Below are 11,272 nucleotides of genomic sequence, written 5' to 3'. Positions count from 1 at the left end.
GCGACTAATAACGAAGATGGAGCAGGCACGGCGCGGTGGAGGAGGAGTTACGTGACCAGCAGACTGAAAAGCAATGATCATCTTTCTGAACGGTCAGTTAACTGAGTTCACTATATATTCCCCGCTCTATATAGTGATGAAGGGATTTAGGGGTTAGGGCGGACGGTCAGACTCAGTGAGCTAGTATGAGAACAGCAACTTTTAAACAGAGCGTGCACGAGGAGATATGGACTTGTGCACGCTCTTGCACATGTTTAATAGGTGTTCGCTCTCTGGCGCAGGTACAGGGTTGTGCTTTTTTTTTTATAAAGTGGAGAGGGAGGGTCTTTTAAAAAATTCACAAAAATCCTCCACAATAAATATTTAAAGTCGGGCGTACGCGGTAAGATGTTTTTTGCCCTTTTCGGGACGATTCTCCAGTCGAGAGAATTTTCCAATCGGGCCGACTTTCATCCTGATGGTGCGTGGTGTAGCGTACAGGCGGTAACGAGGGGCGATCAGCCTCTAACGACCACCTCCCCATCAGGAATCATAAGGTCGGGAGAAAATCTAAAATTTGAAATTCAGTCGGCCGTCGTAAGGTGATCGTGGGCAAATCGCTCAGTGGGCAAACAAGGATTCTTCTTCTTCTTCCTCTCAGATGTAAACCCAGCAGCATGGCGGGGGGGCAATGAGTGAAATGGAGTTCTGTCTGTAAAACTGACAGACTGTAGTAGCCATGTTAGCTCAGCCATGTCTTTATCCAAATGCGTCGTCTCCTTTTCTTTTTAGGGCTTCTACTTCTACTCGTTTGGCTTCCGGATAGACGAGTCCGAGTAGCGCCATCTCTCTGCGGAGCGTGAGTTTTTAGACGTACGGTGTGAGCAGGTAGATCGCATCAGAGCGTCGGGCTGAACAAACATCGTGAGCTGTAGCCGTGGTCAGCGATTGAAAATATGGCACGGTGTACGCCTGGCTTAAGGAGAATCTGTGTCTTTATGATGCATACTGGTTCATGGGGCTCAGTTACAGTCAGGGTCTTTGTATGAGACTCATTAAAATGCAACAAATGAAACCAATATTACCAACGATGCTTTCAATGACATTTCTTATGTAGGTTTTTAAGGCTCTGTGTTAAACATCCTGGACCCACTGGGTCCCACATCTGACCAAGAGTTATCCTGAATTAGGTCATTAACATTGGGTCGTCATGGAGACAGTCCTATCAGGCTGGAACATTTAACAGTTTTTAATGTTTTACAAAAAAAAGGTGTTTATTTCTTTCAAAGACTAAATACATTAATACCAAGATATAAAAAAGAAGCCTATTTCTGTTAGCATGTGGTCTGCTAATACGCTGCTTGAGACAAAAGTGTCCCCCACCCCCCCGACTGCTATCTGCAGGAATGTGGAAGCCCAGCGGTTCAAAGGCCAGTCGGCCTGAACAGAGCAGTGAGGGTTGGGGAAGTTTGAGGGTGATTCAAGGAATTTGGGTGGAGTATATATATGCATACATGGGGAGGGTCGCCTACCCAGAGAATCCTCACTTTTTGTCTCTAAAGACCATCTTGCTCCCCCCAGCCCTGCGGTTGCTGCAGCTTTTCTTTTTCAAAGGAAAACAACCCATCTTGTCTCCCTTCCAACCCCCCCGAGCCGCTCCCCTCTCCTCCACATCCTTCCTGCCGGACCCTCCCGACTCCACATCATCATGGAGCCCGCTCCCTCTCTCCCTCTCTCCCTCTCTCCCCCTCCACCTTCCCACTGAGCTTTAAATCTCCCCTGCCTCCCACACACCGCCGCGGCGCACGAAACGTCATCTGCCTCCAGCTTGCAGCCCCAGAAGGCCGAACAGAAAGTTTTATCTTTCCACTCCAGTTTTTACCTCCAGAGCTTCCAAGAAAACAAAGCCTGAATCCACCTGGCCTGATCGGCTCCACTGCAAAGCGTTTTATTCCACCATGTGAGGAAACTTTCACACTGATGGCAAAAAAAAAAAAGTTTGGCGAGACTGAAAAAAGTTTTGAGAGAAAATAATTTCTAAAAGATAAATAGATATTTGGAAAATTATTTTTAAAGGGAAAAAAAATATATATTTTTATTCTCAAATTACATTTTTTGCAGCCAGAGTGAAAACATTTTCTATCAAAAATACATTTCTCTAAACTTTTTTTTTGCTCTATTTTTTCTCTTGATGTGAAGATTTTGCAAGTAAAATGAAAATAATGGAGAGAAAAAACTTTCCCAGTTATTGCAAAAAAAACCCATGTTTTTGAGAATAAAGAAAAAGTTTTGAGAGAAAACACTTTGTCATCAAATAATCAAAAAAATAAATACATTTTTTGGAAAATGGTTTCCAAGGGGAAAAAAACTCTCTAAAGTATATTTTTGCTCTCAATTTTCTTTTTTCCAATCAGAGGGAAAATATTTTGTCTCAGAGATAAATTTCTCTCTCTGACATTCTTTGCTCCAGGTTCAGGATCCTTCTCTGGATGTGAACGATGAGTCATGGGTGGATCTGTGCTCCTATTGGCCAATCTCAACAGATTTCACAGCCCAACTTCCTGCTCACCTGGAAAGTGGAGGACAGTGTACGTCTGTGTCCGAATGTCCGCCCTGATCACCTCACATGGCGCTAAATAGTGGCTATGCCATTTTAGATGATTGTCCAAATGTCTAGTTCAGGGGTCACCAATTAAAAATCAACCAGTAAAGGTCCAAAGACATTTTTATTATAATCTGTTACTTTAAACAGAATTTAACACTGAAATATGGTTTGGTTTTTATGCATCCATGTTATGCATTGAATTTTTAAATAAAACAATATGAAAAAAAAAATTCATCCATTTTAAAATCTAAATTGTTTTTTTGAGTAGAAAACAACAATCGTTCAGTTTTTAAAGACAATTTCCTGACTTACTTTTTTTTTTATAAAACCCCTGAACTGACCGTTTTTCTTTCTTTTTTCTGTCTTAATGTTGGCAGTGGGCTTTAGGCTGCCCTGCAAGGCTTTAAACCTGGGTTTAACCAGAGACTAAGCCATTCTCAAGCACATATCAAGGAGCTCATTTTGAGCCTGGATCCAGATTTATTGTTGATTCTGTTCATGGTGGAGAATCCTGCTTCACAGCAGCAGGTTGAGCCAAACATCCTCTAAATGTGCAGGGTCATCTTTGAGCACGCCATTTCACTTTTCTTTCACCAGTTCACCGCAGTTCTTCCAGCAGTCCACACTTTCTCTGCTCTCTTTTTCTCATGGTCTTCTCCTTCTTTCCCATCGCCCGGCTTGCCACAGGTTTGCCTGCTGTGTCTAAAAGTAGCAGCAGCAGCAACCCAGACTGACAGCTCATTGGCTCATTTGGATCACGTGCAGCCTGGAGCCGGACGCTCCCCAGGGCTTTACCGTATTAACAGGAGAAGAGGAGCAAGTGAAGTTAGACACTGTCGCTGGACAACATGCGGTAATTTATAAATTCTTCTAGTGATCATCCATGGTCACTAGAAGAGCAGATATATCCCAGAATGCTTTGCAAAGAGAGCTCTCCTGCAAAACTAAACTTTTTACTGATTTATTATAATAGCTATTTGCTAAATTGTAATGTTTTACAGTTTCTTATTCCTGCTAAGCAATCCTAACTAATGGTGCATGAATGGTTTCCACACAAACAAGCTGCAAACAGAAGCTCGACTTTTCTCACGGTTGAAACCGTTTTCACCACTTTAAAAATCCTGACCTGACATTTTTAGAAGTGGCTGCTGGGAAGAGAGGGGAAGTAAGAGAGCTTGTTTGAGACATGGATGTAAAAATAAAGAAGGCTGATGATAAATCAGAAGGCTGCAGCCCCTGGCATGTACTGAACGTCACACACTGCTGAGGACAAACAGTCTGAGAGCATCTTCAGGCTGCAGTCCTGTGGATGTTTTCCAGAGCGACTGCCTCAAACGTTTACATTCCTGAGTCCAGGCCATGCTGGTTTGAATTAGAAACCAGGCGAACGCAAACAGGGACTTTTACTGCACTTAAAGGAGAGGAGGCGCGTCCCGCCTCAGAGTTTACTCAGGGATGGACGACGCTTCATTCAAGCTCCTTCTGGTTCAGCTTGGTGGGAATCAGCAGAGCTGACCGATGATTTTATGCCGACATCAGAATAGTTTGACTTATTTTAAGTTGGATGCATGTTTTAACAGTCGGTTTCAGGCGATGACTGATTTTAAATCTGCCGTAACTGCAGGAAATGATCCAGAGACGCTTAAAACTCCCTATTAGATCCACACATTCAGCCGGTTTTAAGAAAATAAAAAAAACTTTCTGATTTCATTTTTGTCAGTGCTCTACTCGGTCAATTGTTAGAAGATATAACTTGCTAAAGATGGAATAAATGGAGGATCAATATGGCTGCACACTCAGACTACTGGTTTCCTGTTTGCTTATCTTGTCCTTTTTATCCTTTCTACACACCACAGCTATTGCCACTACCGTCATGAGTTTAGTGCATTCAACCTTTAAACCAGATTTAACTTGAGCTTTTTAGCTGTGGGGATATAAGCCTTGATTTGTAGCCGTTTAGCTTTGCATAATAATAAACTTTAGGAGTGGATTAAACCCAAGGTGGAGATCAGCATTTATAGGCTTTAGTTTAATCAACATAAGGAACTAGACTAAGAAGTAAAGATATTCAATAAAAGTATGCATCAAATCATTTTAAACTCTAAAGCACTTATTATTTCTGCTCAGTTGTCACATTTATAATACTGCCTTTAAAGCTTTTTTTTTTCTTTCTTTTAAAGACACAGGCCTTTTATTTGGACTAAAATTCCCCCAAATAATTAAAGTCTGACAGGAAGTTTTTTTTAATAGAAAATAATATCAAACGTTTCTGCAGGTCTGTTCTGTAAGCAGGTATTAGCAGGTTCGTTAGTCAGGCTAACGGCTGCTGTAGCTGATTGATTAACCATAAATGATCTGGTGAACTGGAAAGTGACCTCAGATGACATGTGTTGTAAATTGGCACTATAGAAATGAACTGAATAGAACTGAATTAACCACCAACAGCTTTTAAACAATATCACCTTAAAAATAGTGATGGAAGGTGCGCCTTTAGTTTCAACACCTGTTTGTCTTTTTTTGCTATAAGAGACTTCAGAATAGTTGAACTGTTAAGAGTATTAGCCAGGAATATGTTGTTTTTTTTTAAGCCAGCTGTCCACAAGTCCAAAATAACAGAGAGGATGCAGCATTAACTCTATGCTACATAAAGCCAAAGAAAAAAATAAACTATCTCTGAACTTTCTTCCTTTGTTTCTAGATGTTGGAGCTTGGCCTGTTTTCCAGTGTAGTCCTGTTTCTCTGACTGTGACTAACTGGATGTGCTCTCTTCATCCTCTGACATGGGAGCTGGCTCGGAGCTCGTCTGCCTGGCTGTGTGTTTCCTGGACGGGGCCGCCTGTGGAGCTGGTTGACAGTTGCCTTTTGTATCTATGCTTCTTTTTCTATGTCTGCTTCTGTCTCCTTGAACCCCAGTGGGCCTCAGCAGATGGCCGCTCACACTGAGCCTGGTTCTGCTGGAGGTTTCTTCCTGTTCAAAGGGAGTTTTTCCTCTCCACTGTCGCTACAAGCAGGCTTAGTGTGGGGGATTGCTGAAGAGTCAATGAGTCGATGCAATCAGCTGGTTTTCCTTAGATAGAAAACTTTGAATTAATCTGACTGGATGATCTGGTGAACTGGAAAGTGACCTGAGATGACATGATGTGAATTGGAGCTATAGAAATACACTGAATAGAATTTCATTGATATCTCACCTTCAAACAGTTCAGAGAGCATGAGAGGAAATCTAGTTGTTTTGAAACCATCTTTAACTCAGCTCAGCATATTGATCAAGCTGAGACTATTGACTATAGTTTCTAAAGAGCAACATCTTCTCCTGCAGGATAAAGAAGATGCTTCAGGAATATCTATGGCGCCAGTTTCTCTGCGCACTCACCTGATCCCTCTGAGCGCCCGTCACTGCCTATCAGCGGCACTGTGATGGCTGCTGTGGCGACGCTGTCCGTGGGCATGGCGGTGTAGACGACAGGCAGCGACTGCACCACCACCGGGATGGTCTGCAGTTGGCCCACTTTGCTGGGCATGCTGACTGAGGGGATGGTATGGATGACATGGAGAATCTGCTGTCCTCCGGCTCCCTGTGTGGCCAGGATAGAACCTGGAGAGAGGACCTGGAGGGAGAGCATGACCCCGTGAACAGCTGTTCCCTGTGTGCGTTTTTATTGTAAAAGAAGGAGGAGGAAGCAGGGGTTTGTGGTTACCATGGAGCCTATGGATTGTACCGAGGAGGGAACAGGCGTGGCCGAGAGGCCCGGCTGCGACACGGTGCTGCAGGGCGCCGGGTTGACTGTGGCGCTCGTCGTGGAAGCAGAGCGGGGCTTGTTGAGCGACAGGTCGACGGGTTCGGTCTGGTCCTCAGCGGGACTGGAGTGAGGAGAAGACGGCTCCGCCTTAAATTCTGACTTCATCTTCAGGTCCGTCGGTTCGGAGCAGTCATCACCTACATCGGCCTGTTTGGGAAAAACATGGAAAAACATGAAATATGCTGCATAATATGGACGATGGTTGCATATAAAATACATTCGTTAAGGTACATTTGAATTATGAAAAAAGGAATTTTCTTCTTTTTTTAATTGACTTAAAACAATATTTTTACTTTTATTTCCCTCTTTCAAGAAAACATATTTATTTAATTTGATAAATTGCAAAAAATGCCTTTAAATTTCACCATGAGATAAGCCATAAATAAAAATAAAATGTTAATAACTGCCTTAGAAGTGACCTTAGAAGAAACAAGCTTGTTTCAACCATAGAACTAATTGGAGCATAAAGTTTAAGATCTATTTCAAAGATGATGATTATTTCTGTTAGTAATCAGGAAATCAGTGAAAGATGATTTCAGATTATTAATTCCAGAGATAATATACTAATATACTGCAAACAAAACAGGACTGCTAAGCTAAGAACTAAACCATTAAAGCTTTAATAACCAAATATTACTCCAAAAAAGGTTAAATAACATAGTGGTTCATTTTATTAAGAATCACAATAGAGGTATTTCTAAATATTTGAGATATTTATAGTGAAAAATGTTTAGACAATTCCAAACGGTGCAGAAATAAGTCAGCAGAAGGGCAAAACAGCTCAGTAATTCAGCTGTTTTTATGTTAGAGTGTGTTGGAGTAGAAGCTGGAATGCTGGCATTGAGGATCTGCTGCTTTCCCAACTAGTCCTAGTTTCCTGAGCCTCCTTAAAGGAACGGCGCACCAATTCTCCAATCCAGCCACCCAGGGCTCAGCTGCTATGCAGCCCCAAAGTACAGCGAACAATGGCTGCTGTGTGGAACGCTGGGAAGAGGGGGAGGTGGATGAGAAAGTGAGACGGACAGAGACAGAAGGGTTGCATGGGTATGGAGAGAGACTGGTACAGGCTGAAAGAGAGAGAGGGGGGGGTATAGTGGAAGAGGGAACAGCAGTGAGCCTCCAGTCCAGGAATTGGCCTCCATCCAGTTCAGCTGAGTGTAGTTTGGCTCTGGGCAAGGAGGAGAGGGAGGAGGCTCTGCTGCACCCTTTATCAGGTCAGACAGTTCAGCTGGAAGCTGCCTTTACTAAGATGGATATTAAATATATATACATCCACCATCTACCTGTATATATATGCAAATAACTGTATTCTAATTAGGAAATTATTTGTTTTTATGTTAAACTTCATGTGCTTGTTTGCTGCAGCTTAATGTTGTTTAAATGGATCTTTGCATCGGTTGGTTCCAACACATTATATATGAATATTGATTTAAAAGTGCTAATAACCTTTTGTTTGTGTCGGCTACTGTGTGATTTCTCTATAGAGCAGCTGAGCAAGAAGGAACATAAAGGAGAGGAGAGGGAAGCCGGGAGAGGATGGAGGGATGACAGGGAAGGAAAATAAAGAGCAAACCAAGAGCTCACAGGAGAAAAGGAAATGAGGGGTGAAATAATTAGATAGATAGAAAGGACAGAGGAAAGGTAAGAGAAGAAAATAAGGAAGGATAAAGGAAATAAGGGCAAGGAGAGGATAGGAAGCATGGAGGAAATATAAAAGAGGAAAGAAATGGAAAAAATAGGAAATGTGGAAAAAGGAAATACGACTTTAACTCATATTTCATTTTTTTCTTAACTCAGTTCAGGAAAGGAAAGGAGACGATACCAAAATGGTACAAAACTTGGCAAATAAGCAGGAAACAAAAAGAAAGAAAAAGAGGATTTTATTAAGCAAAAGAAACAGGAAGCTGATTATAAGAAGGTCAAAGGAGAAGAAAGATGGAAACTAAACCCTGAAAACAAATCAGGGGTGAAAGGAGGGAGCAAGGCAGGGAAGAGAGAAGGAAACAAGAGGAAGAAAGGAAGACGGAGTGGGTGGGAAAGGCGTTTCCATGGAAACTGAGAGCCATCAGCTGACTCCATGTTTTCCTCTCGTTCCACCCACCACCAACTCCCTTTCCTTTCCCTCCCAGCCCCTTCACCTTTCCATCACTCCACCTCACCCTCTTTTCTTCCTCCTCCTCCTCCCCCCCGGTCAGGACCACACCTCTGACACCTTTCCCCCCCCCACACCTCCGCCTCTTCATCCCTCACTCTTCACTCCAACCACACCCTCAATGCCTCACCCTCTTATCCCCTAATGCAGCTTCATTTCTACCCACTCGTTTTTTTTCCTCTCCTCATTCGCTCAAACAATTCGGAGCAAAATCCACAAACACAGAGACTGGAAGGATTTAAATCTAAGAAAAAGCAGAAAAAATCTCAGGCTCCAGATATACTAAAAATGAGGAAAAATGGAAAAATGTTTTTGAGTGTAGCCTCGGAGCTTTCAACGAGGAGAACTAAGAAAATCTCCAGGGAGATTTTAGATATCAGGCGCTTGAGGGGGATAATATGAGATAAACCAACACAAAGTTACACACAACTGTGGAGGGAAAAGAACATCGATTTTTACAGAATTAATCTAAAAATTGTGTCTATTTGCATCCAGCTGTTTGGTTGCAAATAAAGTCAGTTTCTGTCGGATCAATTCTTCTCACCTCAAAGTTTCACCCATTCTGCTCTGTTAGATGGATGGAGAGCATCTTTAAGCAGAAGGTTATAGATCTAGCTATGCAATCTCATTTGACTTTAGGTCTGAACTTTGACTAGGCCATTCAGCACATTAATTTGCTTTTCCTTATCTTAAAATACTATCTATTGTTATATATCCCATATTTATCCCATTATAACTGCTTATAAACTAGTGACCTGTCCATCAGTCTCCCGCTCCATCTGAGCCTAACGGTCGCTGTATCAGACTGTCGTGGTGAAGAGGGAGCTGAGTCGGGGGGGCAAAGGTCTCGATTTACCGACAGATCTACGTTCCCACCCTCTCCTATGGTCATGAGATCTGGGTAATGACCCAAATGATGACATCACAAATACAAGCAGCCGAAATGAGTTTCCTTCGCAGGGTGGCTGGGCGCACCCTTCCAGATGGGTGAGGAGCTCAGAGTAGAGTCTCTGCTCCTCCACATCGAAAGGAGCCAGCTGAGGAGGCTCGTCTGGTCACCTCTGCTTAGACTGCTACCTCCACGACCCGGGGAGTCGTTAAAGGGAATAGTTGGTCTGGTTGAATAGGCGAGGTCCTCCCCTCTCCTGTACAGAGGCGGGGGCTGCGACAGGAGAGCTGAGGATCTCGCCTATTCACCCAGACCAACTATTCCCTCTAACGACCCCCCTTTCAGAGACATAGACAGGTAACAGGTAACATTGCAGGCTAACAAAGAAGCCAAACGACCCCCATTCCAAAGGGGGGGACCCGTTCATCCGTTTCTATTTGCATGTTTTCTAAACTAAAACCAGGCTTTGTTGGGCTGCTGGATAAAACCTGGAACTAAACGCTATTTCTGACATTTTGAATTGAAAAAGCTTCCTGGATGGAAGAGAAACGTCTTCAAACTGGGAAACAAAGTCCAGAGGATTGATTTTACTTTTATTTTCTTTTTTTGGAATGACTATGATGGATGACAGAGAATCTTCACCAGTGCATTTTAAACAATCACAGCCGCCCACAAGAGCAAATTTAAAGTGTTTCAGGTGTTTTTAGCGCATCTGGTGTATTAACATTTTAGTCATTAATAGGCAAAAGTTCAATCATTCCTGATACAAGTAATAGTTTTTGGGAAAAAAAAGCCAAAAAGTCGTGACCCTAATCTGGACTCCTCAACCCAACAGCAGCTAATTTGACCAGTTGTGTGATTTCTGGAATTCATCCTCTATTTCTCCGCTGATCAGATGTTTCTAACAGCTGGTTTCCTGTAAACATTTAGTAATCAGTCAAAAGTAAGCATTCTCTGTTGGTTTTCTGGAAATAAACTTCTAAGTTTTAAATAAATCTGTCAGGATGTATTTTGTTCTTTTAACAGTTTTAAACGTGAGACTAATCTACAGATCGGGGTGTTCTGAGGTGAAATCCTGGTTTGAACTTGAAGTGTTGCTCTTCCAGCTCTGCCTGCGTGTCTAAGTTCAACAGCTCTGCTGTAAAATGGGTCACCCGGTCCTCATCTCGCAATTAATTCATGTGATCTCTAACTCTGCGTGATGCGGCCGGCAGCTGTGGCGGCACAGAGACAGCTCGCAGAAATACAGATGCACGGCGTCCGCAGGACTTCAATCATTTTGTACTTGAGGCGGCACGTTTTGCGATGCTAACGTAATGTGTGATTTATGGGGGGCAATAAAGCTCAGCTATCAGTTTGCCCACAGAGGACGGCGGACGCGTGGAAGACGTATGACTGTATTTAATGCGTGTGAACAAGGCTGAGCTTTAGTTCATGGCAGCCAATTTAAACCCGGCTTTAATCATATGTGTGATTCGTTTTAAAGATGTGACTGTAAGCGTTTAATAGAGAGAAACGGGTCCGGTTGGAGGAGGTCAGCTATCAGATGATGAATTATTAATGCACTCTGATGGTATAAGGTCTGCTTCCAGGGTCATTTTCCTTCAGTAAGGGTCTAGAACTAGAATAACTAGAAATGACTATTTAATCCCCCGACCACAGACTGACTCCAATAAATAAGTTAAAGGCTCCTTGTTTATTCAGAAGATCAAATTACCGTAAATGACTTCCAGTTTTCTCTCTGCTTTGATCAGCTGATGGTAAAAAGATACATCAACATTTAATCATCTGTTTTCTCCCATCATCCATCCATCCATCCACTGATTCATCCATCCATCCATCCACTG

At 42.7% G+C, this 11,272-nt stretch overlaps 1 protein-coding gene across 1 annotated transcript in view; it reads right to left on the bottom strand.

The window, feature by feature from the left end:
- The window catches only part of LOC107091198 (Krueppel-like factor 8), a 94,423-nt gene that overhangs the window by 9,387 nt on the left and 73,764 nt on the right, over nt 1–11,272 (bottom strand). The window contains exons 3-4 of the mRNA XM_015384990.1: nt 6,283–6,531; nt 5,958–6,192 (exon numbers count right to left, since the gene is read on the bottom strand). Coding sequence (XP_015240476.1) covers nt 5,958–6,192; nt 6,283–6,531 — 484 coding nt within the window. The remainder of the gene's footprint in view (nt 1–5,957; nt 6,193–6,282; nt 6,532–11,272) is intronic.

The sequence above is a fragment of the Cyprinodon variegatus genome, unplaced genomic scaffold (genome assembly GCF_000732505.1).
Source record: "Cyprinodon variegatus isolate N-32 unplaced genomic scaffold, C_variegatus-1.0 Scaffold328, whole genome shotgun sequence".
Classification (NCBI taxonomy): Eukaryota; Metazoa; Chordata; class Actinopteri; order Cyprinodontiformes; family Cyprinodontidae; genus Cyprinodon; species Cyprinodon variegatus.
Note: the sequence above shows the minus strand (reverse complement) of the source record. Positions and strands in the feature narration are given on the sequence as shown.